Source organism: Ambystoma mexicanum, chromosome 10, assembly GCF_040938575.1.
Source record: "Ambystoma mexicanum isolate Mex_15411 chromosome 10, UKY_AmexF1_1, whole genome shotgun sequence".
In the NCBI taxonomy this organism is placed as follows: domain Eukaryota; kingdom Metazoa; phylum Chordata; class Amphibia; order Caudata; family Ambystomatidae; genus Ambystoma; species Ambystoma mexicanum.
Genome location: NC_090932.1, coordinates 273,058,442 through 273,076,386, shown reverse-complemented (window position 1 = coordinate 273,076,386; position 17,945 = coordinate 273,058,442). Strand labels below are relative to the sequence as shown.

Sequence of the window (17,945 nt, the reverse complement as noted above, 5' to 3'; positions counted from 1 at the left end):
GATATCCTGGTTTACCTGGTGGACCCGCGGCTCTCGCTTCCCCCCCTCTTGTCTCTGATGGCCACATTTGGGCGCTTCTCGGGGCTCAAAATTAACGCATCCAAATCGGTCCTACTCCCCATGAGAACATTAGACCCGGGCTTGGACTCCCTGGACAGGTTGGAGGGGATAACAGTGGGGAAAATCTCTATCCGATACCTAGGTGTCCTCCTCCCCAGGGACGTTTCCAACCTTGCCCCTATGAACTACGACCCTGTGATGGTGGGGATTACAGCAGACTTGAGGAGATGGGGCTCCATGATTATGTTCTGGTATGGCCGCATGACAGCAGTCAAGATGAACATTCTTCCACGGTTATTGTATCTCTTTACCTCTCTTCCTCCGGTCGTCCCCGACCAAACCTACAGGGTCCTCCAAAACGCAGTCCGTGAGTTTATATGGCAGGGTAGGACACCGAGAACCGCAAAAACTGTCCTGACTTTACCTAGGGAGGAGGGAGGGTTTGGGCTGCCAGATTTCCAGCTTTACTATCGTGCCGCCCAGTTGCGTGTCCTCCTGGAGCATATGAAAGGGGGGCTGGGCACCAACTGGTCCTATCTGGAGGACATGGATATGCATCCACTAAAGGTTCGGGACCTTCTATGGGCCCCACGAAAGTTTATTCCGAATAGATTAAAGTCCCACCCAACATTGGGCGTTCTCTGGGCGATCTGGCGGGAGGGCCCCCAGACAGCACACTTAACGTCATGGCCGTCCCCGATGTCCTCTCTATGGGGCCAACCCCTCAAGCTGGGCAGTAGGGGGTTCCTCTGTGCACAGTCCTGGTCCGACTCGGGGATGGAATGGGCAGGGCAGATGTTCAGGGAAGGAGAATTCCTACCATACGAGGAATTGAGGGATGCTCTTGGTCAGGGGTCACTATCCATTTTTGCATATCTCCGCTTGAAGGGCATCCTATGTGACCAGGCCTGGGGCCAAGATTTGAAGAGACAACTGACCCCCTTTGAAAATTTTCTTGATACAGCGTCCTCCAGGACGGGGGCTGTTTCAGGGATGTATAAAATTTTGAACACTGTTAATTTGGGGGAGAGGAGGCGGTTCCGCTCTTTTTGGAACGAGTTGGCAGGGGTAGAGATCTCGGAGGACGCCTGGTCCAGGATATTTAAAATAGCCTTCCACGGGAACTTATTTCCGCTGATATGGAACACAACTTTAAAATCCTCCAGGGATGGCACAGAGACCCTGCAAAGTTGTCAAAAATGTTCCCAGGTGTATCCCCAGCATGCCCAAGGGGTTGCAACCAGGTTGGTTCGAGGGCACACATGTGGTGGCACTGCCCGAAGGTACAGGCATATTGGGAGGAGGTAAGGGGCTGGATCGCTGAAATCTCTGAGGAATTGCTCCCCCAGAACCCTCTGACTATGCTGCTGGGCCTCCCCCCAGAGGACACGGACACATTGAGGTACCCCAGAATGTGGGAAACAATGCTACGAGCGGGAAGGGTTGCCCTCGACCAAAAGTGGAAGAGCCCTGAAACTCCCTCCAAGGTGGAATGGCTACAGAAGGTTAAAAATATGTTCTTGATGGACAAACTGACGGCAATGGTAAACAATGTCTCGGCCTCTTTCCAAGCTAACTGGTACGGGGTGCAACAGACCTGGGGATGGGATATCCACTGATCCGTAGCGTGGAATTGGGAATGGTTGGGGTGCCCATGGCCCGGGAATCGGCAGACGGAGTACAGCCATACTAGAAGTCAACGCTCATGCTCGCTCCCAAGCTCCAGACTAATAGAGCTTGCATCACAAAGTCCCGAGAAGGGGGATTTTTTGTTGGGGGGGTGGGATTGTATTGGGGTGGTGGGGGTGGGGGGGCGGAGGCCTCCGGGCCTGTCACTTGATTTCAGGTGAATATGCTTGGTGCCCTAAAGTTTGTTTAAGAAAATGTCAATAAAACCAAAGTTTAAAATAAAAAAAAATCTGCGGATGGGTGCGTATATGTGTATTTAGATTTCAGGTACCCTGGTGCTTTCCCATGGATGCATCTGTGGGCTAGGGAAAGGGCCTTGAATTGAGTTCTGTTTTCAACTCTAAGCCAGTGCAGCTCTTTCCTGGAATTACTGATATGATCGGATTTGGATTTGTACTTAATAATCCTGACCGCACTATTCTGTATGATCTGATAGACTTAAAGGCATTTTTTATTTGCCCCTACCATCAGAGCGTTACCATTGTCGATGCGGGATAGAATGGTTGCCCTGGCCACAGTGGCACAGTTGCCCTCCAATAGTTATGGTCTGATGGCTTTGAGAAGTCTAAGGTAGTAGTTACATTAACGATGCTTCCTTCATCATGCCTTGTATTTTGACTTTATCCAGAACCTTAATCTGTGTATTTTCTATCTGGAATGAGCAATAATCTGGAGAGAGGGAGTTTCTGGCCTGTTGGGATCCGAAGTCCATCAACTCGGTCTTCTTGCCATTTAGACTCATTCAGTTTTTTTCCATCCACTGTTCTATGATGGCGTAGATCCAGAGTAAGTTATCTTTTTTGTGGGCCCCACTGAGTTCCATCACTAGCTGCGTATCATCAGCGTAGTTTGTGAAAAAGATGTTTGCGTGATCTAATACGTGGCATAGGATTCTAATGTACAGGTTGAACAGTAGCGGTGACATGCTGGCTCCCTGTGGTACCCCGCAAAGAATTTCTTTCTGTGGAGAATCCCAGTGGACCGGAGATGTCCTGTTTTTTAAAAATGACATTATCCATTTTTTTGCTGCTGGTGAACAATTGGCCGTTTTACCCAGTGCAACTTCAAGCAGATTATGGCCTAGCAGATCGAAGGCCGCGCTGAGATCTAGTAGGATAAGAAGACCTGCTTTCCCTTTATCCATGATGCTGAGCATCTTTGTCTGAAGGTCTATCATGGCAGTCTCTGTAATGTGTGCTGGTCTGAATCCTGACTGTTGAGGATGAAGTGATTCAGAAACATCTACATGCACCTGTAATTGTGAGGTCGCTACCCTAGCCATGATTTTCAGTAGGAAATGACAGTTCGTAATTGGCCTGTGGTTGCTGGGGTCCCTTGGGTCTAAATCTGGTTTCTTAACCAAGGGAGTAACGGTGACCCTTTTTATGGCCTGAGGGAGTGCCTGATCCCTGAAAGAAGTGTTAATAATTTTTGATAGTATGGGTGCGAAGATGTCTGAGTTTTCTAGTATCGTTTTAGCTGGTAGGATGTTTTCAGCACATGAAGTTGGTTTCATGGAGGCAAGTGTTTTTTCCATGTCCTCTGAGGTGATGTTAGAGAATTCAAAGGTTTTAATGTTGTCGAGAGCCTCTTCTAGAGGCATTTTTATGTTTTTAGGTTTGTTTAATTGAGATTATGTAATTATATCTCTAGCTTTTTCGATTTCCTGGAAAAAGGCTTTCTGGGTATTATCGCATTCCTGTTGGGACGGAGTAAAGGGGGGTGAGATTACCTTGCGTTTCTCAATAGATTTCAGAATATTGAATAATTTGCTTGTCGCTTTATCAGCTAATGTGATTTGACTATCGAAGTACTGTTTTTTTGCCTCAATTATCTCTTTCTTGTATCTAAGCTCAGTAGTCTTCCCCCTTTTCTTTATTCTCTACAGTGGGGTTTTTGTCCAAGCATTTTCAAATTTTCTTTCTCTTTGTTTCTTTTTGTTAAGACAGTTCCTTTCATAACCATGTTTGAGGTTTGACCTTGGATCTGAGAGTTTTAAGTTGGAGGGGGGTATTATGGTCTGCTAGTTCTTTAAGATTGTTGACTAAGTTGGTCATCATGGTGTCACAGGAGTCTTCGTCTTTGGTATTAGCATTGATATTCTTTAAACAGGATTCAAGCTGTTCCCTACTGATGTTTTTTAAAGTTCCTTTGGGCTACTTTCGTCAGTGGATTTGGGATTTTATCTTTAGGAAATGGTGGGTTGACCTGAAAAGTGACGCTAAAATGATCAGACCAGATACAGAGTTCTGTCTAGTAGTCGTGTGTATCTAGGTTGTTTACTGCCCAGTCTAGTTGATGTCCATTTTCCATTGTGGGTTCTCTGTTGGTGACATGGAAATCTATGTTTTGTAATAAGATTTCTAGGTTGATAGCATCTTTGTCTGCCGGATTGCCGTACCATCTGTTAAGATCTCCGACAACCAGCGTGGCACAGTTTGGCCCTTTTTAAGGAGGTTAAGAAGGTGAGAGAATTCTTCATTGAAGTCGGGGTTGGTAGAAGGTGGTCTGTACACTACCACCAGGTTGAAATATATATATACATATATATATATATATATATTGGCGAAGCATTGGTGAATGGGAGGCGACGGCGTATGGGAGCCGAGTGGACATGAGAAGTGAAGGCAGGTAGCGTTCCAGAAGTTTCCAAATTGTTGCTGTATATGCCAAAGGCGTTTGGGAGGCAAACGCGAGGCAAATGGACCTGAGGGATGAAGGTAAAGGAAGGTAGCATTACAGAAGTTTCCAAATTGTTGCTATATAAAGAGGTGTAACTCTTACGAATAGTGCTAAAGGAATGCCACCACATCACCATCGACTGAAAGTTCGGTCACCCATCATGCTGCTTTGCAATCTCGACCCAAATAGGCTGTTTAATGGCACAAGGTTGTGCGTTAAATAAATTGCTGCCCAACGTAATTCAAGCAAAAGTGTTGACCCGCAAGGGAAAAGGAGAAGATGTATTCATCCCCTGCATTCCACTCATTCAGACAGACCTGCCGTTCAGTTTCAAGCGCCTACAGTTCTCGGTCAGATTGGCATTTGGTATACCAATCAGCAAGGCACAAGGCCAGTTAATCAAGTGCAGTGGTATCCACTTTGAATCTCCACGTTTCTCTCACGGGCAGTTATGTCACGTGTTCTAAAGTGGGTTCCCCGAATCAGTTCTATATCTTTGTTCCAACTGAAAAAACAATGTTGTTTATAAACAAGCCTTATAATGAACATGTACTTTGGTAATGTTCAACGTAAGGTCCATAGTTGTTGGCACCGTCTTCATGTCACCAATCATGTTGCTCAGGAATCTCTGTGTTGTTCTCCCGTACAGTTACAAGTTTCATGGTGAGTTTTGAACAGAACATGGGGTTGTGTTGTCTCTATGAAAGCGTTTAAAAAATATTAAATAACCGAAAAATGTAGTGCCTTTTTCTTTTCACCTTTCTTATGGAGCCTTTCGGAAAATCATAAAGCTATCTTAAGGTATTGCTAACAAATAGTAGCTATGAGAAAATGAAATCCCGGGCAACCCCGGGTATATAAGCTAGTATTTTATTCCACAAATAGCACAAGTCCTATCCAGCTTTGTCAATAGCGAGGGTTCATGGAAGTGGTAGTCAGAAACATCTGGAGAGCCACAGATTGCAGACCCCTGCACCAAGACAGCGTTCATCCATGCATGTGAGGTGATCACAACAGGCAAGTTGGTGCTCTGTATGGTATGGCTGGGTTACTGGATCAGTCGACAGAAAACCATGCAATCTATCACCAAACCACAGAAGGTTGTCGATTGCTCATTAGCAATGAGCAACTTCTATAGGCCTATGTGACAACACTTTTTCAAAAAGGTGCAATTGAGTAGGTTCCCACACATCAATACAACAAAGATATTTAGGCAGTGCGTTTCCTAGTTTCAAAAAAGCCTCTATAATGGGACCAGTGTAATACCTGTACCCAGAAAACAAGTTTGTCAAACCACAAAAACTCACAATGAAAACACTGCTGGGTGTAATCCTGCTTTTAAAAAGAGTAGTTACCCGGCAACTCGGAACATGAAAAGGGCATACTTTGATATTTCCATGTTCCAAGGTAATCGCATCTTCACTTCATCTGTTCACAAAGGTGTTAGCAGTAGTCACACACACTTGCAACGGCAAAGAATCCCAGTATATCCCTATTTGAATGATTGGGTCAGATTAGGAAAATGCTAGCAAATGCCAAGAAAACAGCTAAAGGACCTCCTTCATCAATTAGGGTTCTCAATTAACGTGCAAAAGGTAAGTTTAGTTCCAAGTCAGTCCAAAAAGTTCACAGGGGTAGTTTTGGACAAAGCAAATTAAAGGTATACCCTGGATACTCCTGGCGCAACTGCTGGGAATGATATCATGGTTCTATGTCATTATTTCGATTATTGGCGGTTGCCTAACCAAAATACCAATTTATTTCAGCCAATTTAGGCAGCCTACAAAAATGGAAATCAGATTTCTTCGCCCCTCTTTCCCACCCACCCCTCACCATCTCTTCCCCGTTTTACTTCAAATTGGGGGGTTTCACTGCCCAAACCCCCCTCCCAACAGCCCCCACCCCACCAAAACGCACGCAAACACGTACAACCAATGCACACAAACACTTAAACTTACCCGTTCTCCCTCTTGCCCGCTTCCGGGTCCTGCCATGCCTGTCCACCTCTTTAGTTCGATTTAGAAAGACTGCTCTGTGCGGTCACAGAGTGGTCTTTCTAAATAATTTTTTTTACGTTAAAAAAAAAAAAAAGGTTTATTGACCTAATCCCACTATCATATGTATTCCTAGTCTTGTTCCATTTTCACACATAGACATGCACCCTCTGCAAGAGCGGTTGTCTAGCCAATGGTCACAAGTAACAGGTGACTGGGACTATCTAGTGGTTGTTTCCCAAAAGGTGATGAAGGTCTTAAAGGGGTGGACTTTTCCAATAAGCTCTATCTGTCCCTGCACAGGAATGTGTTAGAACTGCTGATGATCAAAGAATCTTTACTCAAGTTTTCAGACCCTGATCTACTACAAGAGTGTCCTCATATGGCAATGGTGCATACACCAGCAAGTGTTCATTTGAGCCCAACACGTGCCAGTAGTGCACAATGGTCTCAGGCAGCCTACGTAGGCTGCTGGTTCAGGAGTAAGAGTGTAAATTCCAACCAAACTTACTTGCAGATCTTCCCAACATGGGGTCTTTAGGATGTAGGCTTCTGACAAGTACAAATGCGAAATGCCCACTCTACATATCTAGATACCCGCAAACTGGGTCCCTCGGCTATGTATTGAGGCTAATTCGACCAGGGATATTTGCTTATGCACTCCCCCACACCTCAACTCCCCTTCCACGCAAAGTAATTAACATATTACACCAGGAGAGTTTTTAACACTAATCCTCATTTCGGCAAAATGGGTTCAAGCAAGGTATCCTAAATTCCTTAATTTGTTGCTTCAACAACCAGTGAAATGGCCTCCAGAACACAGCTTACAAACAGAATCACAAATAACACATCCTAATGCACAAACTTTGAACTTGGCAGCCTTTGACTCTTGATCCTGCCTCAACAAATACCTTTGCAGTGGGGCACATTTAGGGCAGTAATGAGAGGAACCTTATGGAAAAGGCCTCTAGACTCAAACTCTGAGTTAAAGAGCTTGAAGCTTTGTGTGATGAATCCTACAGAGCCATCACTAAACCCCCGCCTAAAGTCTCCTCACATGTGGCCAGGGGAAAGCACCCGCTACCTGATCCTAACCCTGGGGGTGGTAACATGAGGGTGGGGGGCGGCGAGTGAGTGGTGAGTCCAGTAGGAGAGAGGCCGTTTTTCATTCTTTTGAGGATGAGAACCTTCTTGAACTTTATTTTTGTTTAGAGATTCCACAGGAAGGGAATACAACCCTGGTCACAATGATTATGTCATAGATCACCCAAGTATCTTATGAAAAAGGATACAGGTAATGAAGGTATACAATTGATAGGGCTCTTCCGGATCCTTGAATCACACGGCTTGATAGTAGTGAAGTCAAAAATAGACCTTCCAAATGATACAACTCTCTGACTAATAAAACAGGCAGAGAGGGATCACTGGAAAGGGCGTGGGAACATCATTGGAAGTCAGCCTAGGATACAATAAGGTATAATGAGAAAATGTCCCAACTAAACCTCTCAATAATAGCAATGCAATAGCATCTAGTTCAACACTAACCTGTAGACTTAGAACTGGCGGCTCTGCCAACAAGTCTCTGAAGAAATCCAGGAATTGAAACAACGACAAAAGGAGGGAATATTAGTAAGGGAAACTTATCCCGAATGGCACGAGGCTCACGCTAGATACCGGGTTGGTGCACCACAGGATAGCGTCCAAAGTACTGTGCACAATCCCCTTCAAATAAACAGTTGTCGGCAATACTTCCTTTCCCATGTAGAACAGAAATGATTAAATGCAATCCACCTGTTATCACATCCTTGTTGGGTTAGGGAAAGATGGTGGTTTGTCTTACCCCTTTTTATTTAATAAGGTGGCAACTTGTGACAAAACTATCCCTTTGTGTCTGTCTCGCATTTCGGACCCCGCATATATGGTGTCAGCAGTGGGATCTGATTCAGCTGATACAAACTGGGGATCCTGCATGAGTATGGTAGATACAAATCCCACATATATTGGATCAGAAAAAGACTGACTTCCCGGATATCTGCTCAATCACCAAACTATAACGTTATCACATCTACAACTGGGCAGAACATGACCTCAGATCCGTTTGCCATCAGGTGAATGAGACCATTGAGAGATAATCGTAGAACATTTTGACCTTTCCATGTTAATGTAGCTGTGAGCTTTCAAAGACTATCAGATCAAGTGATTACCCCTGTTCGAAAACCTGTAGAAAGTAATATCCATCAACTTTTGTGTCTTCAGGATTATGTGATCACAGGTAAGGACACAACACTAATCTCTCTGCAATTAAAGATGGAGTATCCTGTGTACATATCTGCCTACATTATACCTTTGCAAGAAACCGGGTTAAAGATGTCCTTGTTTCTTGTGGCAAGGAATTAAAACTTATGTTCATAAATGCTTACCAGAGTCTTATGAAATTCATACAGGTGATAAAGACATTGATATATTATGTTGTTTGGGAGACATGGAACAAGGATAATCCTAGGAAGGATGTGAGTAACAACTAAGCAGACATTTCCATTTTCCTTGTTTGGTAAATTAAGCTAATTGTGAATTCCTTAACAAAAAGGAGGGTGAATCCACTAATATGTTTTGAACAGGTCCAGGTAGAGCCTAGAGGTTTTAGACAAACGGTTACTCTAAACTGTGATAACTTCGAACCTTCTTAAAACTCAGATAACTCCTCGAAAAATATTATCTTGGGAAATAACTTTCCCACCGGAGAGGTTTAAGAGACATGTTGTCAGGTAGATAACAACTATCTTTCTAGACACAATAATAAACCACCTGGTATATTAAACTCACTGGAGGGAACATCCCAAGAATCCCAACCATTGAATCATAAAACTTTGAAGCCTCATGTTTTGAGGATTGAGATTCCTCTTTGGCAGAGCAGGGACATTGTAGGAATACCCTCCAAATAGAGATGTTTCTTTTTGTGGGATTTTCAGACATGTGATCCACCAGCACCCATTACATTATCCACAACTCCATAAAGAGAATTGGGAGAAGGTAAATGCTTGGTTTTTGAGTGAAAGCACTATCTTTTCATTCTAGAAAAGCAAAGTCTTTTGAGAAGCCTGATGTTCTGGTTCGTGCAGGGGAGAAAAATCAATATCGAATACCAATGATAAAACAAGGCAAGATGATTTGGGCCCAATTGGACACAGGAAGTAGATGATGTGTTATAAAAACAGATTTCCTTCAGATTGGAGACCCATAGGAGAGAACTCTGGGTTGTGTTCATGGTCAAACTAAAGGACATCCATTAACCCAACTTTGCGTAACAATATTAGGAAAGGAAGTATTATTATTAGTGGCAGTAATACCTGAGCTTCCAACTCGATTGATTTTGGGTAGTGAAGTCCTCTATTGTGATAAATGGATACTCAGAGTAGCTCAACTAAAATTTAGAAAGACTAACTATACCTTAAACGAGACGAATACAACCTCTTCTTCCTTTTCTTATTTCCCCTCATCATTCTTGGGTCCAAGAAGAACATTTTTCAGAATACCCAGTTTGGGTTGAAAAATCTCCTTTGAGTACGAGGAAGGCTGATGGATCAGGTTAAGAAAAAGAACCTGGAACGGGAGGCCAGGTCTTTAGGGGAAGGCTATCTGTTGAATCCTACAAAGCCATCACTAAACCCCAGCCTAAAGTCACCTCCCAGGAAGGCAGCCACTACCTGATCCTAAACCTGGGGGTGGCAACATGAGGGGGAAGGGAGTGGTGACTCCAGTAGGAGGCACGCGGTTTGTGGGAGTGTGGACTTTCCTACATATATGGTGGCCATGCCCTTAGTTACACACATTTTAGAAGTCTGTGAAGAAACCAAGAGAATAACAGGGCTTGCATTACTTCTCTCGCCCGAACTGTCTCTGTTAGAATGATTTTCAGGGGATCTTGAAGGAACAACAGAAAAAGACAAACAGATGATATTGTAAACAGATTACTGCTAGGATGGCCATAGCCTTCCACTGGCGCACACCCAGAGTTCCAGATACTCCTGAATGGTCAATTAAGCTCTGGTTAATGCAGCTCAGTGAAAAAATAACCTTGTCTTTGTGGGACAGACTCTAAATCTTCCACTTTTGGAGCCCATGTTTAGACTATGCTAAGAAGAATAATAGGGATTTTACGTGTCTGGCTCAATTGAGAGCTATAGGGCTGTTGGATTATTGACTCTGGTAAACTATGCACTGCAATTAAAAAACTTGGTTTTCTCTGAAGGCGATGGTAGGGTGGACTTTTGGGATGGATGCAAGTTTATATTTTTTTCTTTTGACTTTAGAAATGTAGTTGCAGTATTGTGTTGATGTTATTGAATATGATGATGTGTCTAAAGACAATGAGTTTACCAAGAGCAAGACCTCTACACAGATCTTGAAATCTCTGGCTGTGTTGATTGAGCCAGGGCTTAAAACCTTTAATTGGTCATCTTACACCGTGGATTTCGATGCTACCCTGCTTCCCAGCACACACACAAGTAAGCATGCCTGAATTATCCTTTGAGATTCCTCAAGGGACCCTCTTCCTCAGCTGTCCTGGAATCAAAAAAACATCTGGACAAGCTGGGTTCGCCCAACCCCAGTCAGCTGCATACTCCTTCTCCGTTCACGTCATTGGCATGCAATTCCCCAAGATCTGTGGATTCTTTCCATCGTCTTCAAGGGTTATTGCCCCTCTATTCCCTCTCCCTCTCTCTTCCTCCTGCTGCGCCTCTCATCCAGATGGGATCTACTCCACTCCTGGGGTGGTCAACAAGTTATTGACGATGAATGCCAATTGCCCTGGAACATATGGTGGAGACTTCTATTCAAGCATCTTCTCTGTGCCCAAGAAGAAACTGGCTGGCCGGATGGCAATTACAGATCCCTTTTCTTTCAGTCTTTTTCTTGCCATTGAGAAATTAAAGATCACAACAGCGCAGATCTTCGGAGAGTACAGAAAGACAACTGGACCTCGGGATGCATACTTGCATATCTCGAAATATGAGCCTCAGCAGAGATTACTCAGATTTTCCATTGGCAAGCCCCACTACTAACAGTTTCCCCTTAGGGCTCAACGCAGTGCCAAGAGTTTTCACCAAGCTGATGACTCTAGTAACCCACTCCCTTCGTCACCGGGTGGTACATGTATAGTCTTGCATGCACGAATTGGTTGGAGAGGGCACCATATGCTCCGAAATCTTTGGCCAGCACTCAGCATCTAGTGGATACCTTCTTCAACCTCCTATTTACATCAATTTTGTGAAACCCACCCTGGTTTCTTTCTAGGTTTTGAATGAGATTCTAAGACTGGGAAGATGTTTCAGACCAACAGATGTACAGACATGTTCTTGGTGTGGCCATTTTCAGAAAAATGGATCACCTTGGCCCGTTGGTTTCAGAGGCTCCTGGGTTTTATGGCAGCATGTGTGCTGTGTGTTCCACTAGCTCACCTGAAAATGGGACTCGTACCACTGCACTGAGCTGATTCTTGGACCTAGTCCATGGAGAAGCAGTTGGACTGTAACAAAATTCCTGCATCCTTATCCCAGGACCTGGCATGGTGGGTGGAGAATTTCAACCAGATTGGGGAAGTACCCTTCCAGGAACTCTATCCCAAGGAATGATTAATCGTAGATTCATCGCTCTTCTGTTGGGGGTTAGGAGGAGGGGAGACCCTAAGGGATCTCAAGGTGCATGGACTTTGGTCCCCTCCAGCAGAAGATCCTCCACATCACTCGCCTGGAATTACAAGGCTGTCATAAAATGCCCTAAAGACATTTCTGCCAGTTCTCAATGAAAAGTCAGTACTCGTTCATACAGTTCTGAATTAATGTCGTATCTGAACAAGCAGGGGAGAACAAGATCTCTCCCTCTGTTTCACCTGGAGATGTCCATCTGGGAGTGGGCTATCAACCACGGCATGTCCCTCAAAGCTATTAATCTTCTGGGAGTTCTCAACATGGAAGCCAATCTTCGAGGCAGACTGTATCCTCTAGCCAAGAATTGGAAAACAATTCTGTTCTCAAGCCCATCTTCCGAACTCTTTGGTCACCCCTAGGTGGACCTATTTGCTACTCTGAGCAACCACAAAAGCCCTCTGTTTGCCTCTCTGTGGCACTGGTCAGAATTCCTTGGGAGCTTCCACTTGTTCCCAGTATTGGAGCAAAAGGGTCGGATTTTGCCACTTGTCTTTGGACAACTGCATCAACCCTCTGACTTTCTCACTCAATGACCTACTGCCTTTTTTTGTGTCCCATTTGACATCCTCCCACATCTCGATGGAATCCACTTAGCGGATGTTGTTGTGCAGCGCATCCCACAAGATGCATTTTTCCACCTCAAACTCAGTTGTTCGCAGGCTCTTGACGGACAAACAAGGTTTTTCCTCTCACAGATGGCTCCACGAATGCTCCAACGCTCTGAGAGTGATAAATATATTATATTAAGACTTCAGTGGGCCTCATGGCTGTCCCTTTTCTCTAATTTCAAAAAGTACCTCCTCTGTAACCCAGGCATCCTGTGTGTGTGTGTGTGTGTGTGTGTGTGTGTGTGTGTGTGTGTATATGTATGTATATATATATATATATATATACATTTCTGAGTCTTGTGGATCTTCTTAGAATCACATGCTTTGCATAGGCTGACATCTAATGGTAATCTGAGTATTGCACGACTTGTTTTCAAAATTCGAAAAGGGACATCGACTGGGTGTGTTTGTTATGAGACGTCGATTTTACCCGTAGTCCTTCACGTGTCGAGGTCCCTCAGATTTAATTTTTTTCCCTCCATCATAGTCTGGCCCGAGTTGCAGAGATTTCTGGCTAGCGCCATTATTAGTATAAAGTTATACTATTTTATAATTGGCGTTCCAATATTTGTTTGCCCATCGCTTCATTGACCGATTGCTTATCCTTTTCATGTGACATGGAGAACTATCACGGCTATGTTATGTTCATGGCCTAAATTTATTTCAGTGTGCTCATCTATTAGAAGGCTGACCTAGTTTCTATTGTGTTTCGTGGACCTACATGCTGTGCCTATCCCTACATGCATGTCATACTGACCTTTCATATATACTTGTTGAATTTGTGTGTGTGTGTTTCTCAATTTATATTTTCTCTCACGTGTTGGATGCAAGAAATTCATCCCTACACTGGTTCTTGCTTTTGCATGGCTCTGGTATGTTAGCACTAGGAAAGATGGAAACAATCTGGCAAGCATCTTCTTTAGGAGGCATGGTGTTAGACAAAGGGTGCCTGCACATGTACAGGCTGGCACAAGGGGGCTGGGAATTGGGCGTCTCAACTGCTACCATCCTCGTCGCTGGGGGAGGGGCTCTGAATTTCTTCCTGGGAGCCCTTCCACCCCCAAATGAGAGGGGTTCTCATCCGCTATTGACCAGGCCTGTGCTCTGGCCTTTTCACACCTCCTGTTAAAAGGGCTCCCCCCGGATGGGACTGTAACATTGTCTTGATTGCCCTGGCCCATAGTCTTTGAGCCATTTCCTTCTACAAAGTTAATTTCTTTCCTGAAAGGTTACCCTTTACATGGTCCTTACATCTGCACGGAGAATAAGCAAGATACACGACTTTTCTGCTTCTGAGCCCCCTGTTCCCTTTCACAAGTAAAAAAGTGGGGTTTAAGAACCCTCTTGGCGTTACTTGGGTGGTTTCCTCTTTCCATATAAACAAGTCTTTTATTCAACTGGCAGTCTTCTTCAGACGGTTTTTCATTCCCTTAATGTCAAAAGAGCTCTTCGGTTCTATATCTACAGACGAAACTGATTAGGAAGTCCAATTCCGTGTTTGTTTCCAAGGCCTGTATTTCGGCAGCTTGTTTTGGTTATGTACCATTGCTATTTCCTGAAAAAGTGCGCTCCTCCAAAGAGCCTTCACACTCACACTATCGGAGCTACATTCATGACTGATTTTTCCATTGTAACGTTTACTGGGATGGGGATCAGTAAGGCTGCCACATGGTGCACTCCCTCTGCCTTCTGCAAGCACTATGGTCTAGATACTGGCTGCAGAGTTGACACTAGCTTTGGTCAAGCAGAACCTATTTACAAATCGTAAGAGATTCCTATCTTCCATGACCTTTTCTTGCTATGGAGTCTTTCATCAGTATGGAGGAAACCGGATGGGAAGTAGGAGTAAGAACGTTACTCACCATAGTGACCATTGTACTCCCTAGTCCATAGTCCACTTTCCTCAATACGACTCGCCCTCTGTGCCCATAAATCGGTTAGTTAGTTGTAGCAGACGGACTGATGAGCAAGGCTGGTGGGAGAAATCAGGGTGGGCAGACATGCCCTTGTGTGCTTTAAATTTAAAGGCGAAGTTAGTTTTGTGGTGCATAAAAGGCTTCAGCCCCATCCCTGTGGGATGGTCTCCCATCAGTATGGAAGTATGGGAACTATGGACTAGGAGTACAGTAGTCACTAATTGATTATTTCTGACTTGTATTTGGATGCAAAGTACATAGCCTTTGCTGAAATGCCGATACACTATGGTATACCCAAGCCGAATTTCATACAAGTTGAAAATGTTAGTCAGCTAGATAGGGAACTATGGCCCTGATTTCCAGAGGATCCTGCAGAATTGTGCATGTTTGTGGCCTGTATTTATGCCAGAGCTGCTACTAAGAATATTAATAATGTACTCCAGTTTATCCACACCAACAGGTCCTGTCAATGTCAAAAAATTCAGTATAGTTGGGAAATCGACTGGGAAGATTACTCTCGATCATGGAGTGGCATAACACATTCATACACCTTTATTCAACACCATTCAGGTTTGAGTCTCCTGACTTATAAACAAAAGGTGCCTGGTGTGCTCTACTGCCAGGGCTTGATTAAGACTACTTGTATTTTGGTTCTGGATCCTAGACTTGCATTCAAATTGCCTGATATGCTCCCCTGTCAGGACTTTATCAGACATGTTTGTTCACTTTATTTGGGTGCGTGTACCAGACTCGCATTCGAGATGCCTTGTATACTCTCCTGCCCAGACTTTGCCAATGTTGTAATACTCTTATGCTCATATTCTTTTCAATTCGAGTATTAGGCCTTTTCCCCGCGTTTCATTCACAACTTCATGTGCTTGCCAGGTTACCCCCAGCTCCCCTGCTTGGGTTCTCCCCGGCTTTCCAATTACTTTCAATTGGTGAGCGGGGTATGCCTCGAAGGGCCCCAATCCTGCTTGTGGGCTCACCCGTCTCTCCTGGCTGCTTTGGCATTCTCTACAGTCTGCGCGTTACCCAGGGGTAAGCTTTGTCATCTGGCCAGAGTTGCATAGGCTTCTGGTCCTCGCACTGCTGCGGCTCTCCCAGCAGAGAACCTCTTGCTCCTTACTTCCATGCAGCAGACCTCCAGTCTCGGAGCCGCCTCTTCTGACACTGCTACGATCTCACCTTCTCAGAGTCCCTCTGATTTCCCTACTGGTTTTGGGTATTGTGCATCTCCTCTTCCCGGCTTTTCGGGTGCTTTAAAGTTCCTGGCATTGGGCAGCTGTTCGGAGCAGCGAGCCTGCACTGTGTGAGTTTGAGCGGGCGTGATCTTCATTACTCCGGCCTTATTCCTCGTAGGAAGGCAATGACTGGTGACTATTATCCCTCACAAGGGGGGTGGGGTGAGGTATGACCGGTCTTCTTCTAGTGAGCCAGCTTCACCCCACTGAGGTTGGTTCCCCCATGAAGACCTCCCGCAGATGGCCACCCCCAGGGTTGAAGTCGGGTAACCTCTGCCCTTTCCTGGCGACGAAGACCCTCCCCCAGAGTCTAGTGATGAGACTGCCAGATTTGTCACACTACTAAGTGGATGTAATCTAGGGTTCCCACAATAACGTATTTGATTGGGGGGATGAATTTGATTATCACAAGTGATCGAAGTGGTCGGGAGCGGTTAAGCTTAACTGTTCCTATACTTTTATTTTAAAACAAAACCATTCTGAAAGGGTTTCTTTTTAAAATAAAAATGTAGGAAGCATTTGAAACTTGCACTGCACTGAACGTTCCCTTTAACGGCAGGCGTGATTGTTTTGGGATTTGTATTGTGCGTGGGAATGTGGCCTTGATTTCATGGTGATCCGTGACAAAGTGTAGGCAATATAATAATGATGATAGACTGATAACTGGGGGTTGTTTCTCATTTGAAGCTGTCATTTTATTTTGTAGCGGTTGATCGATGCCAGAAAAATGATGGACAAGCTGCGAGCCTGTATTGTGGCCAACTATTATGCATCTGCAGGACTTCACAAAGAGGTAAAATAAATGGTATTTCAACACGTACTGAGCAAGTAAGAATTGAGCAAATATGTTTTGTTTGTGAGACCTTGTATAAATTGTACATTTTACATATTTTTGCTAATCGTTTTTTGTGTGTTTATTTGTCAATTTGCTACGCATGCTTATCTGAGGTATCTGGATGTCTGTAAAAATGACCACATTCACATAGGTAACCATCAGCAAGTTCTGGTTAGCTCAAGTTTAGCAAAGCCATTCATAAGTTCTTCATCCCTTTTGGTCGGTGGACTGTCGCCACATCCGCTTTAAGATACATTGGGAAAAGATAATACATTGAGGTTATAGGATTGCCTATCCATAGCATAGGTAAGGGTGATGTATTGACGCTTACAAGACTTGGACTTGCTTGCTTGGTCAATCAACAAAAGCACTTTTAAGCAACTAACCATGAAATCTGCCAGAGACATGCCCACTCGCTCATTGTGTAAAAGCAGCTGGTTAATTTGCAGTTTTCGGGTCTTCGCACTTGGGCCTTGTTTTGCTTTTGCTGATTATTTGATATAATTTGTCTCTGGCCTCCTGCTCTCCCTCCTTCCCAACTGGTTTATTTATCACTAGCAAATGTACCTGTTCTCTGAATGGGTTCTGTAGACCGACATACCACTCCTCAATTGTTTGAAATTGGTGATCTTGTAGATTGCTGTTCCAAATTGCTTATTTCTTGCTGAAGTAAACTGCACTGTGAATGAAATGATATGATATGGCATTTGTAACGTGCCTATACACAAGTGTTTCAAGGCGCGACGAGGCAGGGGGGGGGGGAACAAGGGGAGACAGACAACGATCCTACTAGGCCAGGTGTCATTCAGACCGCGCAAGTGCATGGATGGGGGGGGGACGGGAAAAGTGCAAGGGGGAAGGGGGAAGGGAGAGGGGAAAGTGCAATACAGGGTTAGTAATGAAAGAGGGTCAGCTAGTGGCAAGTGCAAGATAAGTGCAGAACAGGTGCTGGGAGGGGGGCTGTAGGGATACAGAGACAGTCCCGCAGTGCAGGGGGTAGCAAGGAAGGCAGTGCAGGGGAGAGTGGATGGGCCAAGGACCAGGGTTAGTGAGTGGCCCAGTTGCTGATTCAGTACAGTATCAGTGGTTTAGCAGGGGAGAGGGGGAGAGAAAGCAGAAGCAAAGAGGAAGGTTTTGAGGTGCTTCCGGAACCGAAGATGGTTCTCCTCATGTTTCAGGGAGGCAGGACGGCTGTTCCAGAGGGAGGCC

At 44.7% G+C, this 17,945-nt stretch overlaps 1 protein-coding gene across 4 annotated transcripts in view; it reads left to right on the top strand.

Moving 5' to 3' along the window:
• YEATS2 (YEATS domain containing 2) overlaps window positions 1–17,945 on the top strand; it is a 1,971,885-nt gene that overhangs the window by 257,124 nt on the left and 1,696,816 nt on the right. For all 4 annotated transcript variants that reach the window (XM_069617830.1, XM_069617832.1, XM_069617831.1 and 1 more), the window contains one exon: window positions 16,608–16,694. In XM_069617830.1, coding sequence (XP_069473931.1) covers window positions 16,608–16,694 — 87 coding nt within the window. The remainder of the gene's footprint in view (window positions 1–16,607; window positions 16,695–17,945) is intronic.